Source organism: Panthera leo, chromosome A1 (assembly GCF_018350215.1).
Source record: "Panthera leo isolate Ple1 chromosome A1, P.leo_Ple1_pat1.1, whole genome shotgun sequence".
Classification (NCBI taxonomy): Eukaryota; Metazoa; Chordata; class Mammalia; order Carnivora; family Felidae; genus Panthera; species Panthera leo.
In genome coordinates this window covers 114,543,664-114,562,145 of record NC_056679.1, presented here as the reverse complement: position 1 = coordinate 114,562,145, position 18,482 = coordinate 114,543,664, and the positions used below count along the sequence as shown (strand labels likewise).

Sequence of the window (18,482 nt, the reverse complement as noted above, 5' to 3'; positions counted from 1 at the left end):
GATTCAGGGCACTTTCCCTTCTGCGCCTTTTCTTGCTCGTACTCCGAGCCCCAGCTTCCCAATCCACCTATTCCATTCACTACCTCTTTGCCCCGCTTCTTTTTTTTTTTTTCCCCTCCCTCTATCCCTTCTAGTTCTAAATTTCCCGCCCTAGTAGCTCTTGACCAATCGGGGATGGGATTGTGTCTTCTTTCCCGGCCTTTTGGTGACGTTGAGAGAAGTAACATTTCTGATTGGATTTTCTGGAGCAGAAGGCCACCAATAACTGGCAGACTTTTTTGGTGCAGACGGACCGCTAGTATTATCGTTGGTGATTGGTTGGAGTGGCGAGTCAGGAAAATGGCTGCGAGTCCCTCTGTCGTCCCTATGGCTGCTCCGGTGATGCCGGTCCTGTCATCGAGCAGCGATTTCTCAAATTTACGAGAAATAAAGAAGCAGCTACTACTCATCGCGGGCCTTACCCGGGAGCGGGGTCTACTGCACAGTAGTAAATGGTGAGACGTCAGGGTCGGAAGAGACTGGGTTTGGATCCTTGGCCTTTGGGGCTTGTTGGAATTAATTCAGTTTGGGTGTTGCAGGTCCGCGGAGTTGGCCTTCTCGCTCCCTGCCTTGCCTCTGGCCGAGCTGCAGCCGCCGCCGCCTATTACAGAGGTAAGCACTTCCATCACTGTGAGCGCTCCCCACCAACCCGAAGGGTTATGGTGTATCCCGTCCTGCTTAGCAGGAATGTTTGTAGAGAGAATTAAAGCTTTTAAAGAGCTGGATGTTTTCAGCGATTTTTATCTGTGTGGTTTTGTTGATCTTTGTAAAGATTTGGTGGTGCTTTACTTAAGCTGGAGAGAATTAGTAAACAATCCTTGCTTAAGATTTCAGCCTTTTAAGTTTGATAGCCTAGCCTAGACAATGTTCTTAACGATGAGAAGAATCAAAGGTTTTAACAACAATGTAAAACTGGTTTTGGATTCAGATAGCTCTGGGTTCAAATCTCAGCTACACTAGGGACTTTTGGCAACTTTCATTTGTGAAATGCGGATAATAATAGTATCTCCTTTAAGTGGATCTTGCTAGAATTATATAAGATGGGAATATATTTTATGTTTGATCTACAGAAGGTATTTTTACCTAGTCTGTGTGGTTTGAATAATTGTCACAATCCATTTTGTTTCTCCTGAAGATGCCATTTCTTGATTCCCCTCCCCTCCACACACTTTTTTTTTAATTTAATTTTTTATTTTTTAAAATTTACATCCAAATTAGTTAGCATATAGTGCAACAATGATTTCAAGAGTAGATTCCTTAGTGCCCTTTACCCATTTAGCCCATCCCCCCTCCCACAACCCCTCCAGTAACCCACAGTTTGCTCTCCATATTTATGAGTCTCTTCTGTTTTGTCCCCCTCCCTGTTTTTATATTATTTTTGTTTCCCTTCCCTTGTGTTCATCTGTTTTGTCTCTTAAAGTCCTCATATGAGTGAAGTCATATGATTTTGTCTTTCTCTAATTTCACTTAGCATAATGCCCTCCAATTCCATCCACCTAGTGGCAAATGGCAAGATTTCATTCTTTTTGATTGCCGAGTAATACTCCACTGTATATATATACCACATCTTCTTTATCCATTCATCCATCGATAGACATTTGGGCTTTTTCCATACTTTGGCTATTGTTGATAGTGCTGCTATAAACACAGGGGGTGTACGTGTCCCTTTATCCCGTGGATAAATGCCTAGTAGTGCAATTTCTGAGTCGTAGGGTAGTTCTATTTTAGTTTTTTGAGGAACCTCCATATTGTTTTCCAGAGTGGCTGCACCAGCTTGCATTCCCACACACACACTCTTAAAAATAGTGAAGGTTTCTGACTTCAGAAGGTATAATGCATGTAAGAGGAGGTGGGTGAAGAAATAAGGAATTGGTGAAGACGTGAAAAAGGCCACTAGACTCCTAAGTTGAATGGATACGTTTAGGATTTATTAATTCAATGAAGAAAACACTGAACATGTTTTGGTTCCAGTTTTGTTCAAGTAATATTTGGGGCAAGAAGGATGAGGAAAATGTAACAAATGAAGATTTAATCGACTTACCCCTAGAATTTGGGAGATTGTATACTTTATTAACTTAAATGTGCATCATTTCATTTATATACAGAATTATGACTGTGTTCTATGCTTTTGGCAATACTAACATGTCAAAACTTTTTTGAAGTATAAAAAATAAAAGTAATTGCACAGTATGTTGCATTTCTGTACATTTTTGAAAGCCTGGAAAAGGAAGCAAATGTCAGATATTAATGCTAGACATTTTCCATGACTTTTCCACTTTTTCCTCATCAAATGTGTATTATTTGCTCCATTTTACCCATGAAAAAATGAGTTCTCAGAGAAACTAAGTAACTTCCCTACTAATGTCATGAAACCAGGAAATCAAGGAATCAGAATTTGAATCCAGTTCCCTAGCACTAAAGCCTGTGCAACTTCGCACCTCATTTAAAGAACTAGTACAACTTTCTGAGTGTCTTGGTTCAGTTTTTAAAATTTTTAGTTTTTCCCAACTTTTTATTTTGAAAAAAAGTTCAATGACCTTAGCGTGTAATAAGACAAATATACAAAAGTAATTTACATTTCTATGTATATGTAAATATGTATACATATCTACACACACGTATATGCTAGGTTTTGGGGAGGAAGAAAATACTTTTTCTTACATCTTGAAATTAATGAATATGCTTCTTGAATTTGAATTTTTGTTGTCTTGTTCCCAACCACTTATAAAAACTTGTCTCTCTTCTAGGAGGATGCCCAGGATATGGACGCTTATACCCTGGCCAAAGCCTACTTTGATGTTAAAGAGTATGATCGGGCAGCACATTTCCTGCATGGCTGCAATAGCAAAAAAGCCTATTTTCTATACATGTATTCTAGATATCTGGTGAGGGCCATTTTAAGATGTCATCTGCCTTCCCTGAGGCATCCATATGTAGAACGAAGGGGGAAAAGTTTAATCTTTTAAATAGTTGAGCAGTAGCCTACTTGCTAAATATACTTTATAAATACTTAACAGTAATAAAGAGGATGTCATAAATAAAGTTAAAAAGTGGCAATATAGAAGAAAATATTAAAAATATTTTTTATTACATTTTATTTATTTTTGATAGAGAGACAGCACAAGTGGGGGGGAGGGGCAGAGAGAGACGGAGACACAGAATCTGAAGCAGGTTCTAGGCTCGAAGCTGTCAGCATAGAGCCCGATGTGGGGCTCAAACTCACAAACCGCGAGATCATGACCTGAGCCGAAGTCGGAAGTTCAACCGACTGAGCCACCCAGGCACCCGGAAAATATTAAAAATATTGATAGGAGTCCATGGCTGGCTTAGTTGGTGGAGCATGTGACTCTTGATCTCAGGGTTGTGAGTTCGAGCCCCACCCACATTGGGTGTAGAGATTACTTAAAAAAAAAAAAAAATCCTTAAAAAAATTGATAATATTCATTACTGATAAAATAGGCATTAGGCTCCCTATTTTTATTTATTTATTTATTTATTTTTTAATTTTTAAAAAAACTTTGGGGCACCTGGGTGGCTCAGTTGGTTAAGCTGCCAACTTCAGCTCAGGTCATGATCTTGAGGCCTGTTGGGTTTGAGCCCCATGTCAGGCTCTCTGCTGACAGCTCGGAGCCTGGAGCCTGCTTCAAATTCTGTGTCTCCCTCTCTCTCTGCTCCTCCCCTGCTTGCATTCTGTCTCTGTCTTTCAAAAATAATAAACATTAAAAAAAATTTAAAAAAAAATTTTAAATCTTATTTATTTTTGAGAGAAAGAGGAACAGAGAAAGAGAGAAGCACTGAATCGGAAGCAGGCTCCAGGCTTTGAGCTGTCAGCCCAGAGCCCGACGCAGGGCTCGAACCCACACACTGCCAGTTCATGACCGAGCCGAAGCTGGATGCTCAACCGACTGTGCCATCCAGGCACCCCTTAAATTTTTTAATTTTTAAAAATTTATTTTGAGAGAGAGCATAAGCAGGAGAGGAGCAGAGAGAGGAGAGAGAGAATCCCAATGCAAGCCCAACACGGGGCTCAATATGTGCTCAATGATGTATGAACAGGGCTATTTATTAAAGTATTTTTTGCAATAGCCATAAAATGTCAATAACCTAAATATTCATTAGTCAAGCGGCACCTGGGTGGCTCAGTCAATTGGGTATCAGACTTCGGCTCAGGTCACGATCTCACCATTCATGATTCGAGCCCCATGTCTTTCTCTGTGCTGATAGCACAGAGCCTGGAGCCTGCTTCAGGCTCTATGTCTGTGTCTTTCTCTGCCCCTCTCCCGCTTGCACTCTGTCTCTCTCTCAAAAATAAATAAACATTAATATATATTAATTAGTCAAGAAATCCATTGTTAATTCTTGCCTGAAGTATTCTTTACTATGATATTGCAAAATAATGATTTTCCACTCCAGTATTCTCTCCACATTTGCTACTAGCTACTTGGCATTCTACTCTATGCAAGAGTTTTCCCTCACCATCCCCATTTATTTACCATCAGTATGAATTCAAGGATTCTTATATTTGTAATTGTAATTTATTACTGTACTTATAAATTATGTCAGTGCTCAAATTATTCCAGATTTGGACAGTGGGAGCCCCTGAATTATTGTTTAAAAGTAGTGACCAGTAGTAGTTGACATTTTGGTTGGACTTGAACCCTTTAGCTAGAATCAGACTCCTAGTTTTATTTTTATTTTATTTTGTTTTGTTTTGTTTTATTTTAATTTATTTTATTTTAATTTTTTTTTAATGTTTTTATTTATTTTTGAGAGACAGAGAGAGACAGAGAATGAGCAGGGGAAGAACAGAGAGAGAGGGAGACACAGAATCTGAAGCAGGCTCCAGGCTCTGAGCTGTCAGCACAGAGCCCAACACGGGGCCTGAACCCACAAACGGCGAGATCGTGACCTGAGCCGAAGTCAGTTGCTTAACTGACTGAGCCACCCAGTCGCCACCAGACTGCTAGTTTTAGAATGAGTTTCAAAATAAACTGAGAAAAGACCAATTTGTTGATTTTCTCTTACAGTCTGGAGAAAAGAAGAAGGATGATGAAACAGTTGATAGTCTAGGTATGGATCTCTTTATCTTACCTTTTGGATGAAAGCAGGGGTTGCATAATCAAATGCCTATATGAGCCAGGCAGGTAATATAAAGGTGTGAAGTAGACTTAGGAGGACTGTTGCAAATTGGGGAGCACAACTTGGTAACTTGTAACCTGCTTGTTACCCAGCCCTGCTGACAGCTCCCTTGAGGAAATGTGGGCCTAGTGTAGTCAAGGCTTTCTTCCCTTGGCCCTACCTCATTCTTTGGGAACTGAAACTGGAAATTCAGCTTTTTAGTTGAGACTTCTACTTTTTAAACACTGATTATTTTAAAGTTTTAAAAACCTTTGTGGGCCTAGCAAAATATGACTGTAGACCAGTTATCAGTGGTAATTTCTGGAATAAAGTGGATTGTGTAAGGTATTGTTGGCCACTTCTGAGTATTTGCTGGAAGTTCCAGGTGTAACTTTGGTTGATGTCAAGGGGAATGTCTAGGTCTGTGAAATGAAGATTGGCAGTCTTTCCTTAGATCTGAGATTTGGTTCCTTTCCTAGGTCCCCTGGAGAAAGGACAAGTTAAAAATGAGGCACTTAGAGAATTGAGAGTGGAACTTAGCAAAAAACACCAGGCTCGGGAACTTGATGGATTTGGCCTTTATCTGTAAGTGGTAGAGTAATTTCGATCCTTCTATAACATTTTCTCCAGAGTGGAAGACATGGATGTGTTATGAAACATTAACTTCTGTGATTGTCTCTTTCCTAGATATGGTGTGGTGCTTCGAAAACTGGACCTGGTGAAAGAGGCTATTGATGTGTTTGTGGAGGCTACTCATGTTTTGCCTTTGCACTGGGGAGCCTGGCTAGAACTCTGTAATTTAATTACGGACAAAGAGATGGTAAATTGAGAGGAGCTATGTGAAAGACCCTCTGCTCCAAGTCTTAATGTAATTCTGTAATGGGCTGGGAAGAGAGGTTTGCTAAACCTTTGTAGTTACATCTTTGCTTCTTCTCTAGTCTCTTTCATTGCTGGAATTTCGGTCTTTGTTTGAAAGACTCATGTCTGGCTCTTGTTTGGTGGTTGCTGTTGGATATGTGTCTAGTTATGTTAGAATATCTTTTCATTATTTCATGATTCACATTCACATTTTACTGTGACTTGCTTTATAGACTAAATGCTATTATACTTTTTTTTCCTCATTCCCAAGATGCCATAGGAAAGGTTTCTCTGATATCAAGGATCGTATTAAAAACATTTTTAAGGTCTCCGCTGAGCTGTCCTAGGACTTTGTAGAGATTTAGAAATTTGTTATTTAATGAATTAAAGTATATGAAATTGCTTTATAAACTGCAGTCATTTTATTAATTGTTATTATAGGACATTGTCTATAGAGTTTATTTTGCCATTCTGCAGTAGTTAACGGAATTGATAATACGCTTGCTTTTGTTGGCTCTAAAGAACTGAAGGCTGGTCGATTTCCCCCAATAATGATACGTGCTACTAAATCTGGGTCTGAAGTCTTATCTTGACTTACTCCTATTTATTATCTCTAACTGCCTAATAGACTTTCATTAAAAGTTTGTTTTTTCTCTGAACTCAAAATATGCAAAACCAAGTTTCTGATCTTGCCTACCAAATTCTTTCTTCCTCCCAGCTTGATAGACTCCCTTGATACCATCACTATTTCTCAAGATACCCAGTCTTGATGCCTCATCAGTAGATTTGTTCTTCTCTTTCTCGTATCTCCTTTTATCTAGTCAGTCACCAGACATTGCCATGGTCTCCTTCTTGCATGCATCTCTTTTGGTTTTCTTTGCCATCTTAGTTTTCATCTCAGATTTGGATTACTTATAAGTAATAGTTACTTTTCTACCTAGTTTTTCCATTTGTACACTCCCATTCCTATGCTATCGTGCATACTGTTTTCACACTTACTCTTAAAACACCCATGTCATCGTGTCGTTCTCTTGCCAAAAATTTCAGTGGTTTCCTATTGGATCCCACTTCCTGTTTCGCCATAGGACCTGCCCTACCCATTCAGTCTTATTTTTTTCACTATTTTTGAACACATAGCCTCCTCTCAAACTAAGCTAGTTTCCTCATCCTATTCACTCACACTCAGGATTGTTTTGCCTCTATTGATGTTGTTGCCCTGCCTGGAGTGTTATCTTTTTTTCTTCTTCCTCTCTCTTTTTTTCTTTTCAAGTTCTACCTATCCTATAAGACTCACCTGAAATACTAGGCTTTTCTTTGAAGTCTTCCTTAATTTGGTCATTCCTCCCTATTGTGCTTGTAAGTCCTGTTCACTTAATTGAACTGCCCTCTGTTTGTTATGTGCTCTCCTAAAGTTTTGGTGATAAATTTCTTTAGACAAAAAGATAGTTCCTTGATGTTCATTTGAGAGAGAGGTCAAAGTATATTAAGTGTGTCCCTCTCTCTCCTGCTGGCAGCTGAAGTTCCTGTCTTTGCCAGACACCTGGATGAAAGAGTTTTTTCTGGCTCATATATACACAGAGTTGCAGTTGATAGAGGAGGCCCTGCAAAAGTATCAGAATCTCATTGATGTGGGCTTCTCTAAGAGCTCATATATTGTTTCCCAAATTGCAGTTGCCTATCACAATATCAGAGGTGAGTGAATAAGGACAATGAAATACCATCAAATCCTGAATGTAGCACTATGTTGTTTTCTAAACTTTCTTACCTTTTTATCCTGCAGATATTGACAAAGCCCTCTCTATTTTTAATGAACTAAGGAAACAAGACCCATACAGGATTGAAAATATGGACACGTTCTCCAACCTTCTTTATGTCAGGGTGAGCTGCTTCCTTTGCTTAGAATTGATCAAGCTCTTTTTGCTTTAATCTCTTGGGTTGGATTGTCACAAGTTGCATTAGCTAAGGGGTTCCTTAACTCATGCTTAGATTGTCTTTCCGTTTTCTTCTAGAGCATGAAATCAGAGTTGAGTTACCTGGCTCACAACCTCTGTGAGATTGATAAATATCGTGTGGAAACATGCTGTGTAATTGGTAAGAGTCACTACTTTTTTTCTTTTAAGATTTATTTTTACTGTAAGTAATACAGATGTAAAAAATAACAATTAAAAGTGTCAAAGAGGGGTGTCTGGTAGCTCAGTTGGTCAAGCGTCCGACTATGGCTCAGGTCATGAGCTTCCAGTTTGTGGGTTTGAGCCCCAAATCGGGCACTCTGCTGTCAGCACAGAGCCCACTTCGGATCCTCTATCTCCCCTCTCTCTCTGCCCCTCCTCTGCTTGCACTCTCTCTCTCTGAAAAATAAATAAACATTTAAAAGTGTCAAAGATAACAAAATATATACTATAGAATGTAAAAGCACAGTGTAATCCCACCCCCTAGATTATTTGGTGAGCATGACTCCAGAATGTTTTTCTATGTGAATACATGTGAATGCTAAAAATGTGTGTGTGGGTGCATGCGTATGTATAACTTGCTTGCAAAAACTATATCATTATACACACTGCTCTGTAACTTTTCCTTTTTAAAAATATTAATAGTAAGCTTTCTCATTTTTGTATTTAGTATATGAAGATTTGTATTATTTTTGATGGCTATTCAGTATTTTATTTCATAGATGTACCATTTTTATTTTTATTTAACCATTTTCTATTGTATAAGTTGTGGCCAGTATTTATTAATATAAAAATAGTTTCAGGAAACATCTTTGTGTACATTTATTTTTTCATGTTTATTCAACTATCATCCATGTGATCCATTCCTAGCAGTGAAGGTTGGATCAAAAGTGTGTATATTTTAACCTTAATATTACTAAAAAGCTTATAAGAATTTCCAATCCTAGGGGCATCTATGTGGCTTAGTCGGTTAAGCATCTGACTCTTGATTTTGGCTCAGGTCATGATCTCACAGTTGTAAGACTGAGCCCTGCGTTGGGCTCTCACTGAGTGTGGAGCCTGCTTAAAGTTCTCTCTCTCCTCTGACCATCTTACCTGCTCATGCTGTCTCTCTATCTAAAGTAAAACTGAAAAAAAAAAAAAAATTCCAATCCTATGAAAACAAATGAGAAAACCTCTTACTTCGTATAGGGGTATTTCAATCTTTGTACTTTTGACATTTTGGGCTGATAATTTTTTTGTGTGTGTTGGGGGCCGTCCTGTACATTGAGGGTGTTAGCAGTATCCCTAGCCTCTACCCACTAGATGGCAATAACCCTCTTCCCCCAATAGTGACAACCAAAAATGTTTGCAGATATTGCCAACTCTTGGGGTCATAATCATCTGTGGTTGAGAATCATCCGTGGTTGAGAACCATGCCGTATGTACTCCACCACACTTATTGTGACCTTATCATCAATTGACATAAACATATCAGTGGCCACATTTGGATAAAAGTAAGCTTGGTTGTTTGTGACAGAAAGCCCAGGTTCCCTGGAAATGAAAGGGAAATCCCCCTTCCTGGGTGTTTGGTGACCTGGCGTTGAGATCGTACATTCATATCTTTCTAGGTCAGGAAGTTGTTAGTAAACTGATAGAATTTCTATCCGTTAATTTAATATTATTAGCCCTTGAGTAAGTTGTAGTTCAGTGTGGGAAATAAGCATTAAAAAATATAATAGGTCCTAGGGTGCTTGGGTGGCTCGGTTGGTTGAGCATCCAACTTCAGGTCAGGTCATGATTTCATGGTTTATGAGTTCGAGCTCCACATCTGGCTCACTGCTGTCAGTGCAGAGCCCCCTTTGGATACCCTGTCTCCCTCTCTTTCTGCCCCTCTCCTGCTTGTGCTCTTTCTCGCTCAAAAATAAATAAAACATTAAAAAAAAATGTAATAGGTCCTGGGGTGCCTGGGGGGCTCAGTCATTTGAGCTTCTGACTCTGGATTTTAGCTCAGGTCATGATCTCACAGTTTGTGAGATTGAGCCCCATGTGAGGCTCTGTGCTGACAGTACAGAACCCGCTTGGGATCTTCTCTCTCCCTCCCTCTCTCGAATGCCCCTCCTCCGCTCATGCATGTGCTGGCTCTCTCTCCCCCTACCCAAACAAATAAACATTTAAAAAAATATAATAGGTTCTTTTTTTAAAAATTTTTTTTTAATGTTTATTTTTGAGACAGAGGGAAACAGAGTGCAAGTGGGGGAAGGGCAGAGAGAGAGGGAGACACAGAATCTGAAACAGGCTCCACGACTCTGAGCTGTCAGCGCAGAGCCCGATGTGGGGCTCGAACCCACGAACCGTGAGATCATGACCTGAGCCGAAGTCAGACGCTTAACCGACTGAGCCACCCAGGCGCGCCAAAATGTAATAGGTTCTATAGGAACATAGGTGAGAATAAGAATAAATGATCTTTTCAATATCAGAACATTATAAAGAAAATATATAGTGCATTAGGGTGAGGGCATAATCCTATTTTATTCAGAAAACATCTTTTGAACATCTTTTTTTTTTTTTTTAAGTTTATGTATTTATTTTGAGGGAGAGAGAGAGCAAAAGCTGGAGGGGCAAAGAGAAGGCGAGGCAGAATCCCAAGCAGGCTCCATACCATCAGCACAGAGCCAGTGCAGGAGTCAAACTCAAAAACACTGAGATCATGACCTGAACCAAGATCAAGAGTTGGATGCTTAACCAACTGTGCCAACCAGGTGCCTCATCTTTTGAGCATCTTCTGAGTACCAGACCCTGTGCTTTCTTTTGCAGTACCTACCCTTATTGCCCATCGAGTAAGACTAGTAAAAAAAAATAACTATAATGCAGTGGGTTGAGTGTTATGATTGAGGTAAACCTAAGATGCTAAGAGAGTACATAAGTATCTAATCTAGCCTGTGATTATTAGGGAAGTCTTCCTGAGATGGTGGTGCTTGAAGGCTGGGCAGAAGTAAAACAGTTCAGTAAGAGAGTAAAAGGATTGACTTCGGAAGGGCATTCCCTGTATAGCACCAAAGTATGAAACAGGCATTCTGCCTGAAGTAGCTCAGCATCTGGAAGCATGGTGTGGGAATGTTCAAAAAGGGGCCCTATCTTGAAGAGGCTTTTATGCCTTGCTGAACATTAGGATTTTATTATGAAGGCAGTAGGAGTCTTCTGAAGGAATGTAAACCAGAGTGATGAATGTTCTCAGATTTTCAGATTTTTGGAATAATCCAGTCTAGGGATGATGAGAGCCTACACTGAAGTATTGGCAGCAGGGATGGAGAGAGGCTGTTGGACTTAAAAGGTATTTAAGAAGTAGAACAAATAGGGGGCACCTGGGTGGCTCAGTTGGTTAAGTGTCTGACTTTGGCTCAGGTAATAATCTCATGGTTTGTGAGTTCAAGCCCCACATCAGGCTCTGTGTTCACAGCTCAGATTCTGTGTCTCCTTCTCTCTCTGCCCCTCCCCCACTCACGCTCTGTCTCTGTCTCTCAAAATTAAATAAACTTTGAAAAAAAAAAAAGTAGAACAAATAGAAATTGGTGACTGGGCAACCAGTTGGATAACCGTGCTCTATACATGAAGAAAGGAAATAGAGGTGGGGGAGAGAAGGAATGAATAATCCTTTTTTAAACCTCCACACTTAATGCCAGTTAAAATCAAAAGAGACTTACATATGAAGAGCAATGATTTAGGAGTTTCTTGTTTGTTTTGATTTTATAGTTGCTTTTATTATTTTTTATTTAATTTTTTTTTAATTTTTTTATTTTTAAGTTTACATCTAAGTTAGTTAACATATAGTGCTATAATGATTTCAGGAGTAGATTCCAGTGATTCATCCTCTATGTGTAACATCCAGTGCTCTTCCCAACAAGTGTCTTCCTTAATGCCCCTTACCCATTTAGCCTACCCCCTGCCCCCCACAACCCCTCCGGCAACCCTCAGTTTGTTCTCTATACTTAAGAGTCTCTTATGCTTTGTCCCCTCCCTGTTTTCATATTCTTTTTGCTTCCTTTCTCTTGTGATCCTCTGTTTTGTAACATAAATTCCACATGAGTGAAGTCTTATATTTATCTTTCTCTGACTAATTTCGCTTAGCATAATACCCTCTAGTTCCATCCACCTTGTTGCAAATGCCAAGATTTCATTCTTTTTGACTGCCGAGTAATACTCCATTGTATTTATATACCACATCTTCTTTATCCATTCATTCGTCAATGGATATTTGGACTCTTTCCATACTTTGGCTATTGTTGATAGTGCTGCTATTAACTTTGGGGCACATGTGCCCCTTCGAAATAGCACACTGTGTCCCTTGGATAAATACCTAGTAGTGCAATTGCTGGGTTGTAGGGTAATTCTATTTTTAACTTTTTGAGGAAACTCCATACTGTTTTCCAGAGTGCCTGCACCAGTTTGCATTTACAAGAGTTACTTGTTTTTTTAATAATCATGTGAGGTGAACTCCTTAATGAACTGGTTTTTTTTTTTTCCCTCAGTATATGTGTTAAATGCCCAGCACAGTGCCTGACATATGGTCAATAAATGTTTGTTGAATTCAGCCCACCTACTTTAAGAATGAAAAATAAGGAATATTAGTTTATGATAAAAAAATATCCTTCAGCTTTCATATTATTGCCAATTCAGAGGAAGTAAAAGTAGAAAAAAGGGTAGAGAGAAGAAAAAAAACCTGAGGACCTGAGAGAAAATGAACGCTCTTATGAATAGAGTGGTCGCAAGGATATCCTGTTGGTTTAGTCCTTGCATCTGCTTTGATGTTTCGATGTGGATTCTTTCCTTCTTTGTCTTTTCTGGAGTCCCAATGTCTGACAGGCAGCATTTTATGTACTATGTAAAACAGCTTATACCACAATATAGCATAGTTAAGTTTGAACTCTGGAACCAGACTACCCAAGTTTAAATCTCGGTTCTACTACTAACTAGTTGTGTGACTTTGGGCCTAACCTGTCTCTGCTATAGTTTTCTCATTCACAAAGCAATAATAATGGATCCTTCTCTCATGTAATTGTCATGAAGATTAGATAAATTAATGCCCACAAAGCACTTACAGCAATGTAGTTGCCCAGCACACTTGTAATCATTAGTATATTTTAGCTGCTCCAAATGAGATTTAAAAAATCTCATGTACTTGATCTTTGCTCAAAACTTGGCCAATTCTGACTTCCTTAATATCTCTATCATTCTCACTCCTTTAGAAGCTAGGGCATATATAGGGCTATACCCTTCTTCCTGGGTGAGGATCAGTATTTTGGCCTAGAAATGTACTATGCTGATGTATATAGCTCTAATCTTCCCTTTCCCTACTCTCTCACTTATGACTTTATTTTTTTTACTATTATAAACATTCTTCTTCATAGCTACATTACAAACAGGATTTGTGGGGATTTAAAATTATTATTGAAGTATAATGTTATATTAGTTCCAGGTGTATAACATAGAGATTCTACAATTCTGTGTATCATTGAATGCTCACCATGATGTTAGTCATGATACAAAGTTATTACAGATTTATTGACTGTATTCCCTATGCTGTACTTTGCATTCTGTGACTTACTTATTTTATAACTGGAAATGTGTACCTCTTAATCCCCTCTATCTATTCATTCATCTTTTTAAAAAAATAATTTATTCCTGAGGTTCCTAGGTGGCTCAGTCGGTTAAGCATCTGATTCTTGATCTCAGCTCAAGGTCATTATCTTATGATTCTTGAGATCAAGCCCCACAGATCAAGCTGTGCTAACAGCGTGGAGCCTGCTTGGGTTTCTCTCTCCTTGCTCTCTGCCCCTCCCTTGCTCTCTCAAAAATAAATAAATAAACTTTAAAAATAGCTTTATTGAAAAAAAAACCAGGTTTATTAAGGTATAATTTACATAAGTTTATACTTCAAGGAGTTTTTGTAAATTTATACAGTTGTGTAACCATAACCATAAATCCAGTTTAGAACATTCTGGCACCCCTGGAAGTTCCCTTGAGTCCGTTTGCAGTCAGTCCCTCTTGCATCCCCCAGCAGACACAGATTTGCCTTCTATCTCTATATTTTGCCTTTTCTAGAAATTTTCATGTGAATGGTATCTTGCAGTTTTTAGTCTTGTTTGGCTTCTTTCACTTAGCTGTTTCTGAGATTCACCAGTGTTGTAGCATGTTTCAGTAGTTTTTTTTTTTTTTTTAAGTTTATTTATTTATTTTGAGAGAGAGCTCAGCATGTGCACAAATTGGGAGGGACAGAGAGAGAGGAAGAGAGAAACCACCCAGACACCCCTCAGTAGTTCTTTTGAATGTTGAGTAGTACTCCATTGTTTGGATATGTATATTTTGTTTATCCATTTACCAGTTGACTTAAGATAAATGGGTTTTATACCCTTTCTGCAAATAAAATCTTCCACAGATTCCTAAAAGCTCTCACTTGCTCTTTTCAAGACCAACAATGATAGGTCTGATTTGATTCTTATGGGAGAGAGGAGCTCAGAGCTCTACCTTTTTATCCCTTGAAGTACCTCTTCAGAAACCTGGGAATGTAGTTGGAAAACTACCAAACTGTAGAAATTTCCCATCCTTTGTTAAGAAAATATGTATAAGTGCTATATCCAGATGAAATAAACTGAAGAAAAACTTGAAGTGTTAGGGAACATTTTTTTTTTTTAAACCAATATGTGTGATAGATGAGTATATTTCCCAAGGGAATAATGATGTTCCCTTCATGTACATTTTGGCTTTTCTGCAAATACTTTGGGGGAATGAGTTATAGTTTCATGCCTGCTCTGTGGAATGCTATTTTAGGGAACTTTTATTTTTATCTCTCTAGTTACTTACATGTCTTTTGTTTTTCAATCAGGCAATTACTATAGTTTGCGTTCTCAGCATGAGAAGGCAGCCTTATATTTCCAGAGAGCACTGAAATTGAATCCTCGGTATCTTGGGGCATGGACACTGATGGGACATGAGTACATGGAAATGAAGAACACATCTGCTGCTATTCAGGCATACAGGTGAGTTTCTAGTTGAGTGCTGAGGTGGAGGAGATTGATGTTAGGAGCCTCTCTTGAGCCTACAAGTCTCTAACCTTGATTCTCCCCTTTTACCAATCTCTCTTTTGTTTCGTAGACATGCCATTGAGGTCAATAAACGGGACTACAGAGCCTGGTATGGGCTTGGACAGACCTATGAAATCCTCAAGATGCCATTTTACTGCCTTTATTATTACAGACGGGCCCATCAGCTTCGGTAAATCTGACCAGTTGATGATGTGTTTGTTATGAGAAGGGCTGGTACTTTATCTTTTGATTAGCTACTGAAGAATCACAGTGAATGAATGGTTTTGACTCTTAGAGACCTGGGTGTAAACTTGCCCTATGCTCCTTGGTCATTTTTATGTAGTATATTCTGATGGGTTAGTTGGTAGTATAATTGTGAACACAAAATACTGTAATTATATGAAGTATTGGATTAAAGGCTAATCCCTGCATGGATTTGAATTAGTGGTTGTTGGTGGTGTGTCCTCAAGGTTGGACTTTAGTAACTTTTTAAAGTCTTTGCTCAGACTGCCTATTCCTCCTCTTTCTTAGGCCCAATGATTCTCGTATGCTGGTTGCTTTAGGAGAATGTTATGAGAAACTCAATCAACTAGTAGAAGCCAAAAAGGTATCTGAATTTGGGTCCTGGAGAATTTGAATGGAGATGTGCTGTTTGGATGAAGGGTTGGTCTCTCTGTGTTCTAATTTTCCTTCATGTTGATCTATCTACCTAGGAAAGTTTTAAGTATTTATAGGTGCATAGGCTAAAAAGCAAAGCACGGCTGACATTGTCAGTGGGATTATCAGTCTAGTACAAATGCTTTGTATTCTGCAAATCTGAACTTCTGGGAGGCTTGTAGGACTTGAGCCTTTATGTGGTAGGTCATAGCACACGGGACAATGGTCAAAAGTGATCAGTTTATTGTTTTGACAGTGTTATTGGAGAGCTTACGCCGTGGGAGATGTGGAGAAAATGGCTCTGGTGAAACTGGCCAAGTGAGTGAAAGGAATGAAATGCTGTTGTTATTTCTGCTGGCTTCTCTGGTACTGCTCATCCTGCACTCTCTAGAGCCCCCATCGTCCTCCTACATGAGTGTGCAGATGCATCAGGGTGTGTGAATACTGGTCTGGAAGTTAAGCCATCTTGACTCAGGAGACTCCTCTCTAAAGGGGGAGCTGCTTTCCTGTTAGGCAAGGGATCAAGAATGAATTGAAAGGAATGAAATTTTCATGTCAAAGCAGTCTAGGAAAACTACTTTAAGTACTGATCCTCCTCCAGATAAAGCCCAAGGAAATAAGGAATGACTCAGAAATAGCAGGCAAAGAAGTCTTAAATGCAATCTTATTCCTGCCAGTTCTTTTCTGAATTCTTAGAAAAAAGTCTGAATTGCTTGGTGTCTTTTTTAAATTTTGCTCAGAGTATTACCAGAGAATTTTGCAAAGGTGTGTTGTCCACTATAAGTATTTACCTACTCTCCCTCCATCACCAGTAGGAGAGGAACGAGGCTGAGTTTTGATGAGGTATCCATCACATTGGGACACTAATATTATTCTGGATCCCAGTGTGCCATTTATGTCAAAACTTGTAGTTTTCTCTGTATTGCCATTGTTTGGGTCTTAATCATGTGCTTTGCGTTTTACCATTAGCTTGCTCTGAGATCTGATTTGTACTTACAGACCTATTTATTTTGTAGGCTTCATGAACAGTTGACTGAGTCAGAACAAGCTGCCCAGTGTTACATCAAATATATCCAAGACATCTACTCCTGTGGGGTATGTTTCACGACCATGCGAATTGGGTTGCTGATTGTATTCTCATCACCTTAGTCACTCTTGCTTTCCTTATCCAGGAAATAGTGGAGCACTTGGAGGAGAGCACTGCTTTCCGTTATTTGGCACAGTACTATTTTAAGTGCAAGCTGTGGGATGAAGCTTCAACTTGTGCCCAAAAGTGTTGTGCATTCAATGATGTGAGTAGCAGTTCTTTGCTCAAGGGTTTGGATTTTAGGTTCAAACATATGATGTTTAAGAGGCACGTGGGTGGCTCAGTCGGTTGAGCATTCGACTCTTGGTTTTGGCTCAGGTCATGATCTCACGGTTCGCGAGTTTGAGCCGCACGTTGGGCTCTGCGTTGGCAGTGTGGATCCTGCTTGGGGTTCTCTCTTCCTGTCTCTCTGCCCCTCCCCTGCTTTTGCTCTTTCTCTTAAAATAAATTTAAAAACAAACAAAACATAGGATGGTTATGATCATCTGAGAGTGGAAGATGGGTAAGAAGGTAAGTGGAAAGGCTTCCTTGGTCTGTGAAACTTTTACATCAGTATTTTAGAACTGGTTTTTGAGAATAGCCTTGGATAGACTTTGAAACACTTTCCTGATTTTGTTTCAGACCCGGGAAGAAGGCAAGGCCTTGCTCCGGCAAATCCTACAGCTTCGGAACCAAGGGGAGACTCCCTCCACTGAGATGCCTGCTCCCTTTTTCCTCCCTGCTTCGCTGTCTGCTAACAACACTCCCACACGCAGAGTTTCTCCACTCAACCTGTCTTCAGTCACACCGTAGTTGGCTGTTTTCAAGCCAGCACAATACTAGACCCATGTTAAGCCTTACTTCTGTGTAAGGAATGGCCACAGCTGTTCTTCCAAGGACCTTAGTTGTCTGTTTGTACAGATGGAAACAGCTCCTTGGGGATGGTTTACAGAATCTGACAGAATAATCCTGGCAGGAACGGACATGGTCTTTTGCCGGTTAGAAGCACTTCTGTTTCCCTTCTGTTCAGAGAGTGGCTACGAATCTGGGCCTTCTTCCCAGACCTTTTCTCCCCATCTAAAAAACATCCCTTTAACAGCACTTTAGTACAGGCAAGGCTTACAGAAACCAAGTTTTAATGCTGCTGGGAGTGAGAGATTTCTTTAGGGAGGGATGGAAGGGAGAACATTGTGCCACTCTACCCTCTGCAGGCAGTAGGGGCACTGGATACCCTAGGAAGGTGAGGGCACCAGATAGATATGACCTCATCATTCTGGATTTACTGAGCATGACTATGCTGTCAGAGGTAAGATTTAAACGGAAGCTACACTTTTGTTCTTGCTCTGGGGGGACATTTTTCAGAAACATCATTTTAAGAACTCTTCATAGAAGTTTTCATATTGGAGTTAACTTACTAGAGTTGAATGAAAGAGGGGGCAAAAAGAATCTTACTTTGCATGGAACTGTTGATGGCAAAAGAGCCTATGGAGTTACTTATACTCTTACTAAAGCGAAGCAAGGAGGCAGGATTACAGATAATTTCATGGATGTTCAAGGAGTGTTAGGTTTTGTGACCGTATAGACAATAAACCCATTTCAACCTGGTCTGTTGTAATAAATATTTTCGATGTAGTTATGTTCCCTACCTGCCCCCCACCCCCACCCCCATGCCTATTTTCTCCCAACAGAATGGTTCCTTTCAGCCTTCACCTGTTTAGACAAGGCAAAGGGAGT

At 39.6% G+C, this 18,482-nt stretch overlaps 1 protein-coding gene across 2 annotated transcripts; it reads left to right on the top strand.

Moving 5' to 3' along the window:
- Positions 1–329: 329 nt before the first annotated feature.
- Positions 330–18,353, top strand: CDC23 (cell division cycle 23). Of its 2 annotated transcripts, XM_042936213.1 has the most exons (16): positions 330–494; positions 579–651; positions 2,787–2,924; positions 5,067–5,109; positions 5,637–5,742; positions 5,845–5,977; positions 7,530–7,707; positions 7,796–7,893; positions 8,025–8,106; positions 14,827–14,980; positions 15,096–15,215; positions 15,557–15,632; positions 15,939–16,000; positions 16,699–16,777; positions 16,855–16,974; positions 17,391–18,353. In XM_042936213.1, exons 1-16 carry the CDS (start codon positions 340–342, stop codon positions 17,559–17,561), a joined length of 1,788 nt encoding a protein of 595 aa, XP_042792147.1. In that variant the 5' UTR covers positions 330–339; the 3' UTR covers positions 17,562–18,353. The 2 variants fall into 2 exon arrangements, with proteins under 2 accessions (XP_042792147.1, XP_042792152.1); XM_042936218.1 differs by lacking the exons at positions 15,557–15,632; positions 15,939–16,000.
- The last annotated feature ends 129 nt before the right edge of the window (positions 18,354–18,482 follow it).